The sequence below is a fragment of the Capricornis sumatraensis genome, chromosome 1 (genome assembly GCF_032405125.1).
Source record: "Capricornis sumatraensis isolate serow.1 chromosome 1, serow.2, whole genome shotgun sequence".
Taxonomy (NCBI): domain Eukaryota; kingdom Metazoa; phylum Chordata; class Mammalia; order Artiodactyla; family Bovidae; genus Capricornis; species Capricornis sumatraensis.
The window spans coordinates 151,308,613-151,324,814 of NC_091069.1; the positions used below are offsets into that span (position 1 = coordinate 151,308,613).

Below are 16,202 nucleotides of genomic sequence, written 5' to 3' on the forward strand. Positions count from 1 at the left end.
GTGGACTGTACTTCCCACCCTTCGGCTGCGAGGCACAACCCCAGCAATGGAAGGATTAAAAAGCCTCTCAATTTAAAAAGACAGGGGGAGGGGAGGGGACTGTGGGCTGCACAATTTATAAATAGACATTACCAGAGGCTGCCTGATTGTGAAGTGGTTGTTTAGTAAATCTTTCTCCTTTAAGGATTCCATTATCAGAGACCATTTGAAAACATCAGTTTCGTTTTGTCTCTTGGGGAGATCCTGGGTTTCATCGAGTCAGCCCTGTTGGGTGATATTTCTCTCTGCTAGCTTTAGGGACAGGCCTTGGATATTCTGAAGCGCCTTTACATGGAGCACAAAGATGACGATGATGATGATGATGTGTCTTTTGCCAAATGGATGAGCAGCTTCTGGGGTCACAGCTGGATAGAGGAGGATGAGCGAGGAGTCCGGGACCGCCGTGGATCACAAGACGCCAGTTACAGGAAAAGCTCCCTGCCCTGCCCAGTGAGTTGTTACAATGGAACCAGGGGAGAACCAAACTAGGGGAGGGGGTTTCTCTTCAATTCTTTTGAGGGTCCTATGATATAAAGTTTTCTTTGGTTAAAATGAGTGCTTCCAAACCTTTTTTTATACTCACAAAAAATCCCTTTTATCATTTTATCTTGTCCTCCAAGGGACCCGATTTTCATCTATTAAGTAATGATTCCTTCACTTTTAGCAACCTAAGATATATTTAATTGCTACTCAGAGCTCCTGATAAGCCTGGGATAATCCTATTGAGAGGTAATATAATTCGAGCCAAAGGAAAGAAACCTGATGTTATAGTCTGTGTAGCACTGGTGTGGATCACTGTTTGATTTCCAGCAGTCTTTTTGAAATACTGCAGATAGCTCCACTATTTGGTGGCATCTAAGGAATTGGGGATTCTACTTAATAAATCACTACCCCTGGTCAACTTGATGTACTCTTTCTTCTGGTTCTCATTTAGTTTCCTGGTGGGAGAAAAAGCCAATCTTCTAAACACCCTCAGCACTGTTTTTCCATGGCTAGGCAGGGGACAGGAGAGCTCTTGAGGGGGGAATGGGTGGACCTGACCAGGTGTGGACTCGGCAGTGGGTATACGTGCACTTAGAATTTCAGGTACCAGAGAATATTTCCCCAACCCCCTGCTATGCTAACTCCAGAACCAATTAAGGTTTGGGAGTGATGTTATTTTATTTTTAGCTCCAAAGTTCCCAGAAGCATAATGTATGTGAAGTATATTAAAGCATGTAAAGCAGTCTTTTACTCCCAATGATCAGCAAGTTTGAGGAATGAGACCTCTTTGAGACACAAATATTTGAAAATAGTTCTCTTAAAAAGCATAATCAGGGACCAAGTGTGCATTTCAACACTTCACTGAACTCCAGGTTCTTCAAGTGAAAAAGGGCAGAGGTTGCACTGGATGATCTACGAGAACCCTTCTAGTCTCACTTTCCATAAGTCTGTTATAAAATAAACCCTTGCTTATTATGCTCATGTTTTAATCTTTTATGGCCCACACTGAAGGAGGTATTCATAATGAGTGAACCAGGAATATGACTAGTGTTTAGCCAAATAGTGAGAACCAGAGAGAAACAAAGAGAAAAAAATGAGGTTCACAGTTTGTCACAACAGCCCTTTGGAGCCACCAAAATATGAAAACAAATAAACATGACATAAAATATAGCTTCTTGAATAGATTTTAGCATTTATTAGACTTTAAAAACTAGGATGATCTACCTTATTTAGAGAATCCACTTGGGGGTTGCATTGTTGTTTGCCTTAAACTATTGGAGAAGAGCAGAATTTCTTTGTATAACATTTCTAAAGAGGGTCCATATATCTTTTCCTGCTCATACTGGCTTTGGGCATTTGGCCGAGTTAACCTGTTTAGATTCTCTGAGTTGACAATTCCATAATTAGCAGACTAGCATGCAGAAAGCATGTGTTTATGTAAGGAAATAAAAGCACAGGTGAAACATGACGACCTAACTGAGTAGAGAAAGCACGAAACACAGAACGCAGATTGGGGGACCCTGGGCAAAATAGGCAGAGTCCTGGAGAATGGAGGGCCTGCTTCTTCATCCCTACTCACACAATGCCATGTATTTCTGAAGGGAATCTGTAGTTGTATACTTAACTTTTCCTGACTCTAAAATGTGCTCAAATTTTTCTTACTTTAGAGATATGAGAACAATTAGGTTTTCAAGTTTTGTGTTTTGCTTTGAGCTCAGAAAAAATAACTTTAAAGAAAAAAGCTTACTCTTAGCGTTATCTTTTTTTTTTTCTCTCCCCACTGCTCCACTCAAAGGCTCCTCCCTTGGTTGCAACCTGTTAGTAGCCTACATCCATCAGTTTTATATTCATGCGAAGAATTTTCCCCTGCTTTCCTATTTGCATGTGGTTTCACTATGGCTCTTCAGCCTCACGATTCTTACAAAACCATAGTGATGGAACATTAAATCATTAAACATATTTATTGAACACCGACTGTGCGCCAGTTGTTGTTCAAGGCAGAATAGGATTACAGGGGAAAAGAAGACATATATGGCATCTGTGCTTGTGGCCTGTCCAAGCTAGTGGAAAATACAAATTTGGCAGAAAGAATGAGGTAGACAAGGTATAAAGCTTGCTCCATCTTAGAGAACCCTACTACTTTTGGTGTCTACTGATAGTAGAAGAGAGGAAACAAGTCCATGGAGCGTTATGATAAAAGCTCCCCTGTAGAATTGTCTCTGCTGCCTGAAATTTATTACGAATTTCTTGGATTATAGAGAACACACACTACTTTTTGACAAGACTCATTATAATCTGTGATTGCTGATTTACATCAAATTAAAAATCTAACTTTACTGTCCTGAGGTGCTTGTGTGAAAAAAAAAATATTTTCTTCTTTCTCATTATTGAACAAATCTTCCTCCCTCCATTGTCACATGAATACAAACTTGAAGTAGAAACATCTCCATATCCCTTATTTATTCTACTCAATGAAAGTGAATTTTAAATAGTTGATTTGACTTTCTAGTCATCTTCAGATTAATGTGGTTCTCTTAGCCTTGTTCTACACAGTTAGGGCCTAGTGGAAGTGAGGATTATGCTGGATGATAGACCTCTTCAAGGGGGAACTGAGTTCTCTGGCCTTGGGCTTTCTCAGTGCTTCTTTGATGCTCACATAGGCACAACATGTGCTGGCCCACATGGTATCATTTGAGAGGGTTCAAAATAAACCTCTTACCTATCTGCACCCCAAGGGATTTTTTTTCCCCCTTTTTAAAAACAATCACCTTTAACTAATTTCATATTCTGTCTTTATAGTCTCAATTTAAAGCTGCAGAAGTGAAGTGAAGTGAAAGTCTCTCAGTCTTGTCCCACTCTTTGTGACCCCATGGAGTGTATCCTACCAGGCTCCTCTGTCCATGGAATTCTCCAGGCCAGAATACTGGAGTGGGTAACTGTTTCCTTTTCCAGAGGCTCTTCCCAACCCAGAGATCGAACTCAGGTCTTCCATATTGCAGGCAGATTCTTTACCATCTGAGGCACCAGGGAAGCCCAAGAATACTGGAGTGGGTAGCCTATCCCTTCTCCAGCAGATCTTCCTGCCCCAGGAATTGAACCAGGATCTCCAGCATTCAGGCAGATTCTTTCCCAGCTGAGCTACCAGGGAAGAAAGCTGTAGAAGATATATCTAATTTTAATTTTTTTCCCTTGATTGACCTTATGGCAGAAAGTGAAGAGGAGCTAAAAAGCCTCTTGATAAAAGTGAAAGAGGAGAGTGAAAAAGTTGGCTTAAAGCTCAACATTCAGAAAATGAAGATCATGGCATCCGGTCCCATCACTTCATGGGAAATAGATGGGGAAACAATGGAAACAGTGTCAGACTTTATTTTTTGGGGCTCCAAAATTGCTGTAGATGGTGACTGCAGCCATGAAATTAAAAGACGCTTACTCCTTGGAAGAAAAGTTATGACCAACCTAGATAGTATATTCAAAAGCAGAGACATTACTTTACCGACTAAGGTCCGTCTAGTCAAGGCTATGGTTTTTCCTGTGGTCATGTATGGATGTGAGTGTTGGACTGTGAAGAAGGCTGAGCGCCAAAGAATTGATGCTTTTGAACTGTGGTGTTGGAGAAGACTCTTGAGAGTCCCTTGGACTGCAAGGAGATCCAACCAGTCCATTCTGAAGGAGATCAACCCTGGGATTTCTTTGGAAGGAATGATGCTAAAGCTGAAACTCCAGTACTTTGGCCACCTCATGCGAAGAGTTGACTCATTGGAAAAGACTCTGATGCTGGGAGGGATTGGGGTCAGGAGGAGAAGGGGACGACAGAGGATGAGATGGCTCGATAGACGTGAGTCTGAGTGAACTCCGGGAGATGGTGATGGACAGAGAGGCCTGGCGTGCTGTGATTCATGGGGTTGCAAAGAGTCAGACACAACTGAGCGACTGAACTGGACTGAACGACCTAAGGGTTGTTGCACACTCTCACCACTGTAGTATCTCACTGCAGTGGTGGTTCTCCAGTAGTTGCTCACTACAGGGGTAGGGTGGGCCTTGGCCCCCTTAGAGGGTTTCTCACACTTGAAGAGAGGGGAATGCCCTAAAGTTTCGTGACTAATGTGGTTCCTTGTTTTTCAGCTTAAATTTGTATTCCATTTCAAGAGGAGACAAACTTGACCCAGAGAAATTGGTAATAAATTTCGGGCATCAGTGACAATTCTACAGGGGAGCTTTTATCATAATGTTCCCTGGACTTGTTTCCTCTCTTCTACTATCAATAGATGCCTAGATAGAGGAGTTTCTGGGAAGGCAGCAGAGTGGAGTGAGTAAGAGTGAGGGCTCTGAGGTGCCTCCCAGTGTTTACTACTGGCAGGATAGCCTCTCTGTCTCAGAGTCCCTCTGTGTAAATGGGATTGATGAAAACAGTACATACATGATGCAGGTCTTGTTAGCATTCAGTGAGTAATGTGTGCAGTGTGCTTAGAACAGTGCCTGGCACCTAGTAAGCACTTTTCCTCCTCCTCTCTTTCCCACCTCCTCTCCCTCCTCCTCCTCTTTTTCCTTATGTGTCAGAGTTTAAATTGTCTTTTAGTTTCTCTAAAGGAGGTCCAGTGGATGGTATTGGCCTACCATTTTACCAGTTGAACACTTGAATCTTTTTTCCTGATGCTGTTAACGTATAATGCTAGTTGACTAATTTATAAATCTCTTGGCTCTGTTGATGTGTGTGATGTGCGTGTGAAGTCGCTCAGTCGTGTCCGACTCTTTGCGACTCTGTGGACTGTCGCCTGCCAGGCTCCTCTGTCCATGGGATTCTCCAGGCTAGAATACTGGAGTGGGTTGCCCTTTCCTTCTCCAGGGGATCTTCCCAACCCAGGGATCGAACCCGGGTCTCCTGCTTTGCAGGCAGACGCTTTATCCTCTGAGCCACCAGGGAAGCTCTGTTGATAGGCAGTTAATATTCCTCATATAAAATTCATTTAGACTATTTCCCAAAGACCTACAAATTATTATTACTTTTGTAACAGGATTTTGTTATAACTGGTACATTATTTAAAGCCATGTTTCACTTAGAATGAATCTGTTGCTATTGTTGAAGATAAAAGTTTGGTATTATTAATCTGATTAAGGGGCTTCCCAGGTGGCTCAGTGGTAAAGAATCAGCCTTCCAAGCAGGAGATGCAGGTTTGATCCCTGGGTTGGGAAGATCCCCTGGAGAAGGGAATGGCAACCCACTCCGGTATTCTTGCCTGGAAAATCTTATAGACAGAGGAGCCTGGCAGGTTCCATTCTGTGGGGGTCACAGAGTCAGATGTGACTTAGTCACTAAACAACAACAACAACAATAATCCAAGGAAGAGACATCTTATGCTTAAGCATTTACCTCTCCGTAAAGTCACTAGTCATGTAAGTCTTAGGGAAGTCTCTTAGCCACACTAAGATTCGTTTTCCTCATCTGTGAAAGGGGAAGAATGATTCCCTTGTAGGATTTGTTCAGACATTAGAGATAAGGCCTGGTCCCCAGGGTGCCTGATAACACACAGTGCACTAAGATTCAACATGGGCCTCGATTATCTCAACACCTGGATCTTTTCCCCACTTCTTTCTCATCATGCTCAGGTGCTTGCATTTACTCAGAGGGCAGGAGGGGTACAATTGAAGGGTGATTATAATTAAACCCAGAATAAAAAACTTCAAGTAGTTCTTAGAGTGAAGGTGTTACATAAATAGATTTTCAAAAGGCAAGAACCTATGGCTTGGAGTCAAGAGTGCATAGGATTTTTTTTTTTTTTGACAGAAATGGTGTTTTGGTATCCCTGTGGGAAATAGCAAGGTTGTTCAGAGCACTATTTTCTAGTGAGAGTCAGCACTATTAACTCCTGGGTGGTAACTGTCCCACAAGTCCATGCCTGCTGCAGGCTTTGGAGCCTGGGAGCCGGGGAGCCCAGGTCATGAGCTCAGAGTGTGGGGGATCCCATGCCTCACATGAGGACCTGCGTCACAGCACAGGAGATGGATGGATCAGGTTGATCCATGGACATGGAGGTGACATTCCACACCTTGAAAAAAAAAGAAAGCTATTTAGGGCATTGATTCAAGTCTTTGTGGGGGAAATTGCATTAGGAGGGCATATAGAATTCCAAAAGCAAAGCTTGCTTACTAAGAAAACATTTTTAAAAGTGGGAAAATTTCCATGTAACCAATTCAAGTGCTTTTTATGTGTGTTTATTTATTTTTAATCAAAGGATAATTGGTTTACAGTATTAAGTTGGTTTCTGCATTTGAGTCAGCCACAGGTATACACGTGTCACCTCCCTCTTGAACCTCCCTTCCGCCTCCCTCCCCATCCCATCCCTCTAGGTTGTCACCAAGCCCCAGTTTGAGTTCCCTGAGACTTACACAAATTCCCATTGGCTATCTGTTTTACATATGGTAATATATGTTTCTATGTTACCAATAAGAGTGCTTTTAAAGCTTGTTTCTCACAAGCTTCCACACCTAAACAGACTAGCTGGAAATTTCATCTGACATAAGGAGATATTAAGGGTACACTTTATTTACACTGTGATGGAAACCCTTGCCATTTTTTTATGCCTCTCAATGGAAGAGAACATTTGTACAAACACATACATTTCACTCCCAGTCTCACATCTTTTAAATTTTATTTTTAAGATTTTTGATGTGGTAAGAACATGTAACACATGTATTTACCCTCTTTGGCAGATTTTTAAGTATATGATACAGTATTGTTACCTTTAGGCACAATGTTGTACAGCAGAACTCTAGAACTTATTATTTATGTATTTATTTTGGCTGCACCGTGAGGCATGTGGAATCTTAGTCCTCTGACAAAGGGTGGTACCGCGCCCCCTGCAGGGGAAGCGTGGAGTCTTAACCAGTGCACTGAAATGTTATACCTGTTAGTTAGCAACTGCCCCAGTATACCCCTCCCCAGCCCTTGGCACCCACCATTCTATTCCTTGCTTCTAGGAGCTTGACCAATTCTGATATAAGTGGAATCATGAAGTATTTGTCCTTCTGTGTCCCAGTCTCAATTTTTTAGTGTATTATTATTCTTTTTTTTTTTTTTTACTGACAATATAATAAGTGATCAGTATAGAAAACATGTACAATACTAAACAGGAAAAGCAAGAAAATGACCCCAGATCACAGACAAAGCCTTTTGTCACCCTTAGGTGTGTTTCAGGATTACCCATCTTATGATGTCCCCTGATTTCCAGCCCCTCATTGCCTTCACATCCCAGACTCCCCACTCCCCTCAGGCGCTCCCCACCAGGCTTCTCTTCCTTCCACGTCAGCAGGCTCTTTCTGTGGCAGGGCTTCTGCACACATGGTCTCCTCTTTAAGCATTCTCTGCTCCCTAATGAACCCTGCTTATCCTTCAGGTTGTCGCTTAATTGTCATACCTTCCAGAAGTCTCTCCTGATTCAGCTACCCCAACACCCACCCAAATATATGAGGTTTTATTCTACTTAACCTCTCATTTTACCCTGAACATTCCCTTTATAGCATTTGACCAAGGATGCCGGCATGTGCCCCATTTATTTAGCATTTATCTGCTATGTAGACATATGATCTGAGAGGGGGACACTCTGTTTTGCTCCTCAATTTATCTTCCACCAAGCACCACGTCTGACCTACAGTAAATGGACCAATATGTACAGACTTACCTCATGTATCTTAGCAGTTTTATAAATCTTTAACCATATTTCTGATTATTGTTTGAGAGCGAGTTTCTAGATGTATGTATTAGCTTGCTCAGGCTGCCATAGCAAAACACCACAGACTAGGTGGCCTGAACCACAGATATTCATCTCCTCGCAGCTCTGGGGGCTGGAAGTCCAAGATGAAGGTGTCCGCAGTTTTGGTTTCTTCGGAGGCCTCTCTCCTTGACTTGCAGGCGGCCGTCTACTGCCTGTGTTTTCATGTGGTCTCTCCTCCATATGAGTATGTCCCTCGTATCTCTCAATTTCTTCTTCTTGTAAGAACACTAGTCAGAGTGGATTAGGGCCACCCTGATGGCCTCATTTTAAGTTAATTTTTAAAGGCCCTACCCCCAAATACAGTCACATGGTGAGCTATTCACATGGGGCTTCAATATGTGAATTTGGTGGGGCAGGTTGGCGGGGAGGGATGACGCAATTCTGCCCATGTGCAATGAGGACCTTATTTTAAGCCTTTTGATTCATATTGTCAACAGCTTTTCAAGAAAGCTGTATCCATTTATAGTCCTGCTACCAGCAAGGAATGACAGTGCCTATCCCCTTGCACACTTGCTAGTGTTAGTATTATTAAAACAACAACAACAACAACCACCTTTTTTTTTGCCTGAAAGGCAAAATTGTATGTTCTTTCATTTTAATACAGTTTTTGACTACTAATAAGCCTAAACAGTTTTCACCACTTGGTATTTCTTTTTCTTTCATTCTTTATACTTTTATTCATTGAATGTATATTTAGTAAACTCATGCTGTGAAGGCAGCAAAGTGCTGTGTACTGAGTTTCTAGGAGAGAATGAAATGTAGCCCTTGACACGGTGGAGCACACAGTCTACTGGAGAAGAGAGACGTGTAACAAAATTAACCAAAAGATCAACGACAGTTGTGAAAAGTGTCATGAAGAAGTATGAGACCTCAGGAAGAGTGTCTTAACAGTGCTTCAGGGCCCTGGACCAATCAAGGGGCTAGGCAAGGCTTTCTGGGGGGTGTGGTTTCCAATGTGAGTGAAGTGCGATTAGCTGGTGATGCCATGAAGGGGTGGGGTCACAGCCAGAGAGGACCTCTTGTGAAAATGCCTGTGCTGGCTAGGAGCAAGTGAGCTGGAGGAAGTGACCAGTGAGGCTGTGTCCCTGAACAGGTGAGGGCGGTGCAAGATGAAGCATGATGGGGTGTGTTTGTTGAGGTTGTTTTAACTATGCTGGCTGCTGTGGGGAAAGTGAAATAAAGTGAGTAAGAGTGAACCCAGGATAGCTCCAACTAGGAAGGAGGCTGCTACTGTAATCTGGGCAAAAGGCAATGATGACTTGGATTAGGGTAGTAACAGTGACACTGGAAAAAAGTCAGTGGTTTTCAGAGACACTTGAGAGGTGGATTCTACTGACTTGGCAATTGGATGTGGAAGGTGGCCCAAGCAACCAGGTGAATGGCGGTGCCTTTTCTAAATTGAGGGGCACTTGAGAAGCAGGTTTGGGGAGGAGAGGCAATGAGTTCGAATTTGGACGGATCAGGTTGTGTGCCTATAGGAAACCAAGAGAAGTTTTGAGTGGGCAGAAGCTCCGAGGAGAAGTCAGTATAAATGAGGAAACTAGGATATAGATAGAAAATGAAGTCTAGGGGTGAGACATTTGGGGAGACAGTGTTAAGTGAGAAAGCAAAGGAAGGGAAGGAGGACTGGTTTAGAGTGCTGGGGACTCCAACAGTTGTGAGCAGATAGAAGGGAGAAGTGAGCAAACATCTAAAACACAGTGGCAGAAAGGTGAACGGGAAACCAGGAAGGTGCCATGGCAGAAGGCAAGAGAAAGACTGTTTCAGAATGGCTCCCTAGGCACCTGGGTTGAAAGCTACATAAAGAACGAAAGGCTAAAACATGCACAGCATTTGGCAACATGGAGACCAATATCCTAACATGTGGTTGCAAAAGCTGGATTGGAGTGGTTTGGAGAGTGAGAGAAATTGAGAGAGCAAATGTCACAATTCTTTGAAAAGTTTGGCTTCTCTGAACTCTGTCTTTTGATCATTTTCCAGTTGTTGTTGATCATTTTCTATTGCTGTCACTGTGTTATCTGACCGCTATGTTTGTACGTATATGTGGATATACTTATTTATCTTCAGAGTGTTTATTACATATTAGTAACTCGTAGCAAATATTTTGTGTTTTTTGTCCACTGCATCATTTTATGTTTTCATGTTTATTAGCTTTACTTATGTAATTAAATTAATTTTTTTCCTTTTGACTTCTTCTATTGTTCTTTGCTCTTAGAAATTCCTTCTCCATACAGAAATCACACAACTATTCATCTTTGTATTATTTTTTTTAATGTTTATGGCTTAAAAAAATTTTTCATTTGATTATTTTGAAATTTTTTTTTACGTGTCAGTTTAAGGCTTGGGACACTTGATTATACCACCCTAATGATACAGGAGCAACAAAGCTAATCTTGGGATATTTAATGTTTTGACCAATTGACTCCACTGCCTCACTGCTGTAGAAAGGTCCTACTGATCAAGAAGATAAAATTTCAGTTCAACATGAGATCCATTTGGTTAGTAATCTATGGAAATTCTGTCTCTGTGCTAATATTGTGCAGTCTGTTTATATTGTAACATTTTTTATTCTGCATTCCCAGTTTCCTGTGTTTCCCAGAATGATGTCGTCTGCCAGCCATCCTAGAAGGTATTCTTATGAGGACCAGGGATTTCGATGCCACGCTCAAGTGCGGGATCACAGAAAGTGCTCAGGGGATGGGTCATTCAAGGAGCCACTGGAATCAAAAGGAAGATCCCATTCCAAAATTCAGTCATTTTCAGACTCCTTTGAACAGCAACTGTGCTTTAGAACCAAACGTTCCGTCTCTTTGGTATGTAACAGAGTTATTGAATATTTAAGCTGTCTTAGAAAAGGAAACTCAAAGGGTTCATACTCTCCCAGTTTGAGGAGAATAAATCTAACTTCTTATTTACAATTTGGCATTGAGATCTTTCAGAGAAGGCAATGGCACCCCACTCCAGTACTCTTGCTTGGAAAATCCCAGGGACTGGGGAGCCTGGTGGGCTGCAGTCCATGGGGGTCACACAGAGTCAGACATGACTGAGTGACTTCACTTTCACGCATTGGAGAAGGAAGTGGCAGCCCACTCCAGTATTCTTGCCTGGAGAATCCCAGGGGTGGGGGAGCCTGGTGGGCTGCAGTCCATGGAGTGGCACAGAGTTGGACACGACTGAAGCAACTTAGCAGCAGCAGCAGCAGAAGCATTGAGATCTTTGGAAAATGACACCCATTTTAGATAGCCCAGATGTACATAAAAGTTTTAAATTATTATTATTTAAAGACATCCGGTGTAGGAAGAATTCCTGAAGAAGTACTGGCTGGAATGTTTTGTTACCAATGTCCTCTAGTTCTTTGAGACTGTTTCTATCACCCTTATTACAAATAATTGTGATTTGTTCTCCTTTCACTATTTGAAGAAGAAAAAACTGTCCCTAATGCTCTTGTCCTCTCCTATGTAATCTGGTAGGAAATAGTTTGTGATAGCGTTGTGCCCCCTGTATCTTTAAAAAGCACACGGAAGGAACTCTCTGGACACCATGGAGAGCAGGAGCAGGAGTGGTCACAGTGGCCTCGTGGGAATCCAAGTGAGGCATAAGGGAAACACAGGCAGGAAACGGGGGAAGAATAGAAGCACCACTGATGACGCCCAAACTGATACATAAAGTACCAAACTAGAGACCAATTAATTGGAGGTTAGTTTTTCAACTTTGCAGTGTGTTCACTGAGCAGCCTTGAGCAACATACTTCTTTTTTGACGGGTCTTTGATTTTGGTTTTATTTTGCAAAAGAAGAATAATGGTATGTTTCTGCCATGTAGTAGATGGAGTGAATAAGTAAGGCTAGATCCACCTGGATCTTGAGCTGCGCTCTGTGACTGGCTGGGGAAGACACTCAGGGGCTTCCCACCTCATGATCCCGCAAGCACCATGCTTTCTGCCTAGCTGAGCTGGCTGCTGGGATTGTCACTGTGCATTTTTGCCTCACGGTGGCTCTTCCCTTTTTTCACAGTGACCTTGTATATCTATGACTCCCCTTCAGTAAGTGCTATCTCTACTGGATCCAAAAAGGAATAAGGAAGGAATAGTGAACAGCTGTCACTTACTGTGTCTAAACCTTATTAAGGGTTTCTATTTTGTCTTTTTTTTTTAATACTTTTTTTTTTTAGATATGCTTTCAGACTTTTGGATATGCTTATATGCTTTTAGGTATGCTTTTATTCCTGCCAAAAGCTCATAATGTGAATCTAATCATGAGGAAATATCAGATGATTTCAAACTGAGCTTCATTCTAAAACATAACCAGCCAGTCTTATGAAAGATAAAGACAGCATATGCTTTCATATATTTTTTTTAGATATGCTTTCAGACAAAGTTGCAAGAATAGTGCCAAGACTACACCTTTCACCTAGATTCCCTCTAAACGTGAACATATTATCCCATTTACGTTTATTCTCTCTTTCCTTCCCATCCCCAAACAATGGCACAAGGATATAAATATAGTATGGTAATTAAACTCAGGAAATGAACACCAACACAATGTCTTATCTGTTGGCCTTATTCATATTTTTCCAGTTGTCCCAATAATATTTTTTATATCAAGATTCCAGATCATGTGTTGCAACTGATTTTCGTGTCAGTTTGAAATCATCTGATATTTCCTCATGATTAGATTCACATTATGAGTTTTTGGCAGGAATGAAACATTTTTTCGCATCTATTTCCAAACTGCTTGTTAAAGTCATTAATTATATTAATCAGGGAACTGACTTGCTTTAAATTCTTTCTAGAATAAGGAAGAATATAAATATGTTTTGAAAAAAGTTTTAATCAGAACAATTCTTTGTTGATTCTGATGGCCACAGAAAAAAATCATGTCATCTGTTTACATAAGTGTGTAATGTTGAAATCAATTTTCTTACTTAAAGAGATGTCATTACCTTATCCTTAAAATATAATAATGTTTGTTTCATTCATTTCTCAAGTTCTTCCTTTTGAGTGCCAAGATAACCAAGGCAGCCTTTTCAACTTTTTTGACTCAAGAACTCTGTTCGTAGTTATATGTAGTTGGCCCTCATGTCCTTGGGTTCTGCACTTGTGAACTTGGGCATCCATGCATTTTGGTACCCGTAGGTGGTTTTGGAACCAGTCCCCTTGAGGATACTGAGGGACAACTGTATAATAACCTAGAAACCTGCTAGGAATTTACAAAATCATTAAAACTCTTTTCCTATTATGTGATCAATATATATGATAAATAATTTTAAATTAAATATTTTAAATTTCATGTTATTTTTATATTCTAAAATTTTTCTTCATTCCAAATAAAACAATTTGGAAAATGCATACTTTAAAACATTTTTCTGTTTAACAGTTAATGCAATTTTTTGAAACTAACTACATTAAAAATTATGATTTGTCAGCAAATTTAAAAATGATGTATATTGCCTTTTATTTGGGGGCCAAATGTATAGTACTATGTGGATTTAAATTTTACATCTTTTAGCATCAAGAAGAGCCAGAAAACTGCTTTCTTATCTGTTCATGACCAACAACATGAAAGTTTTTCCTTTTGACATTGAAAAACTCAACTGGCTTTTAAAAATAATTTTTCTCACTTTGTTTCTAAGTGATAAGATAAGAAAAAAATATTTCAGGTCATTATTATGAGCAGTTTTCACATAGTCTTTATTCTCAATGAGGAAAAAGCCAAATTGCAAATAATCATCACTATATTTTCTCTGTTTTATACTGTTCTTATAAGGATTAGGGACTTTCCTGGCTGCTAAATATGAATTATGAGCAGATTGATGGATTTAATACAAGTGCTGAAACTAATGAAAATAATCTGGAGGCACATTTACAGGGCTAGTACAATTTTTAAGCCCCTCTTAACCTGTATCTCAGCGTCATCATTTGTTTTGCTTTCTGATTTTGACTAGTGGACCATTATAGATAGAAATGAGATAATCTCAGTATGAAAACAATTTTACACTGTACAGAGGATAACACCCCCTCAGTAACCAGACATCCCCATAACTCACCCTGCTGGGCTAGTCATGACCTTGCTCATCTGAGTGCTACTGCTTATGTTCACCTCTTAGGCACTCAGGAGTTCTGCAGCATTTCCAATTCAAGTGGATGATGGGGGAATCATAATTTTATTTATTTAAAAAACTGAAGTGTAAATAGATACCATCACCACATTTATCAGTACTCATCTTTTGTAAGTAATTCTTTTGAAAGTAACCCTCTGACCATGGAAACCAAAGAAGCACACCTCCCCCCTTGCCCCCAGTCTCCACACAGTTCCCTATCACGTCACCCTATTTATAGTTATCATTACATTTATACTGCCTGTTATTTTTTGAATTTCCTTTCAGTCTTATTAGTTGATTGCCTCCCTCCACGCAGGTGTAGAATCTAAGAAGTAGGGTCTCTAGTCTAGTTGGTGTCATATCACCCCATCCTAGAACAACAGTATGTGTTCATTTGATCATTGAATGTGGACCCCTGGACAACTTGTTGGGGAATGTTAGTGTGGTTGAATGTTATTCTTGACACGTCATTCTTTACCTAGTCCTTATCTGAAAACTTAGTGCAAAGCCTTAGTGACTGTGAGGAGGTTAGAATCATTCAATGTATGATTCCCTTGCCACATTCTTTTTCAAAAAGTACCAGAAGAATATTAATTTTACTGTGAAATCACATCCCTTTGTGCCTTAGAGACAGAGTCATGTGCAGGCTGAGTTTCCTCCACAGACCATCTGCTGATGCCCAGGGCCCCTCTTCCTTTATTTATGACTAAAGCTTTAGCAACACCCTTAGGCTTGTGCTAATTTATTACTAAAAACTAAGATGTGAAAGTTTCCTAAACGATTAGAGTTTCGTGCATTTCTGATAATTAGGAAAAATGTTGAATGTTGTCAGCTATCTACCCTTTTCTAACCCTTCTTTATCAGGGACCTGAGAGCAGAAAGGAGAGAAATGAGAGAGAACACCGGTTTCTGGAAGTGAGGTCTCGCAAGAAAGTGGAGGAAAAAAGGAGCTCTAGGGAGGAAGAGCACGGAGGAGCGTACCTGCCCACCCTGTCTGAAAAAGCGCTCAAATAACCCTTTGCTTCCAAATGCTACCGATGCTGCTGTGTTTTTTGAGCCCCAATTTACCAGACCCAGGAACGGTACCTGTAAGAGGGTCTGCAGATGCTGAGTGACTCAGGTGGGTGGTTGATTCAGCTGCTCCCCAAGACAGCTTGCATCATACCCCACCTGCTTTTCAGAGTATGAGCTGCTCTGTTGCCCTTTTAGGGAAATAAAAAGAATAAAAGGTATTTTAATAGAATAAAGTTATTCTTGAAAATATAAAGAGAGATATTTAAAGAGCCACCTACACATCTTCACCAACCCTTCTTCCACATCAGCCTCACAAATAAGCTTAAATAAAAGTCATTGGTGTGACTCGAACTCCTTACTAGAAGTTATTATATATGTCTAATGGCCATTATTTAATGAGAACTGGTAATTAAAGGTGCCAGGTACTATGCAGAGAGTTTGAATGCATGACCTGAAATAGTCCTCACCACTCCCGAGGTGGGGTGTAGTCTTTTTACTTGCTGGCAGAGGAAACTGGAGTTTAGGAAAGTTCTGTCTTTCACTGCTGAGGTGGTAATCAGAGTTAGGGCCAGAGCTCAGCTCATTCTGACTCCTGTTCCTAACCTGAGGCAGGACATCTTTTTCCCTTGGGCAGTGGGTCCTGACTTAGTCTGTGTGTGATTTGCTTGTAAATGGACAGATGTGAATGAGAAAAGCAGGACTTGGAAGTGGGTTATAGTTTTGATGATGAGAACTTTTAAGACTTACTCTCTTAGCAACTTTCAAATATACAGTACAGTATTGTTGACTATCGCCACCT

At 41.0% G+C, this 16,202-nt stretch overlaps 1 protein-coding gene across 1 annotated transcript; it reads left to right on the top strand.

Moving 5' to 3' along the window:
• The first annotated feature begins 315 nt into the window (after nucleotides 1-315).
• Nucleotides 316-15,437, top strand: LNP1 (leukemia NUP98 fusion partner 1). The gene is made up of 3 exons (XM_068964966.1): nucleotides 316-489; nucleotides 10,874-11,104; nucleotides 15,254-15,437. The coding sequence occupies exons 1-3, from the start codon at nucleotides 331-333 to the stop codon at nucleotides 15,401-15,403; spliced, it is 540 nt and encodes a 179-aa protein (XP_068821067.1). The 5' UTR covers nucleotides 316-330; the 3' UTR covers nucleotides 15,404-15,437.
• The last annotated feature ends 765 nt before the right edge of the window (nucleotides 15,438-16,202 follow it).

What these genes read in the sequence shown, in the direction of transcription:
- LNP1 (XM_068964966.1), top strand. Translation starts at nt 331, where the DNA reads ATGGAGCACAAAGATGACGATGATGATGATGATGTGTCTTTTGCCAAA. An exon ending in AAAGCTCCCTGCCCTGCCCA is followed by an intron (nt 490 to 10,873) that starts GTGAGTTGTTAC and finishes CTGCATTCCCAG; the next exon opens with TTTCCTGTGTTTCCCAGAAT. An exon ending in CCAAACGTTCCGTCTCTTTG is followed by an intron (nt 11,105 to 15,253) that starts GTATGTAACAGA and finishes CTTCTTTATCAG; the next exon opens with GGACCTGAGAGCAGAAAGGA.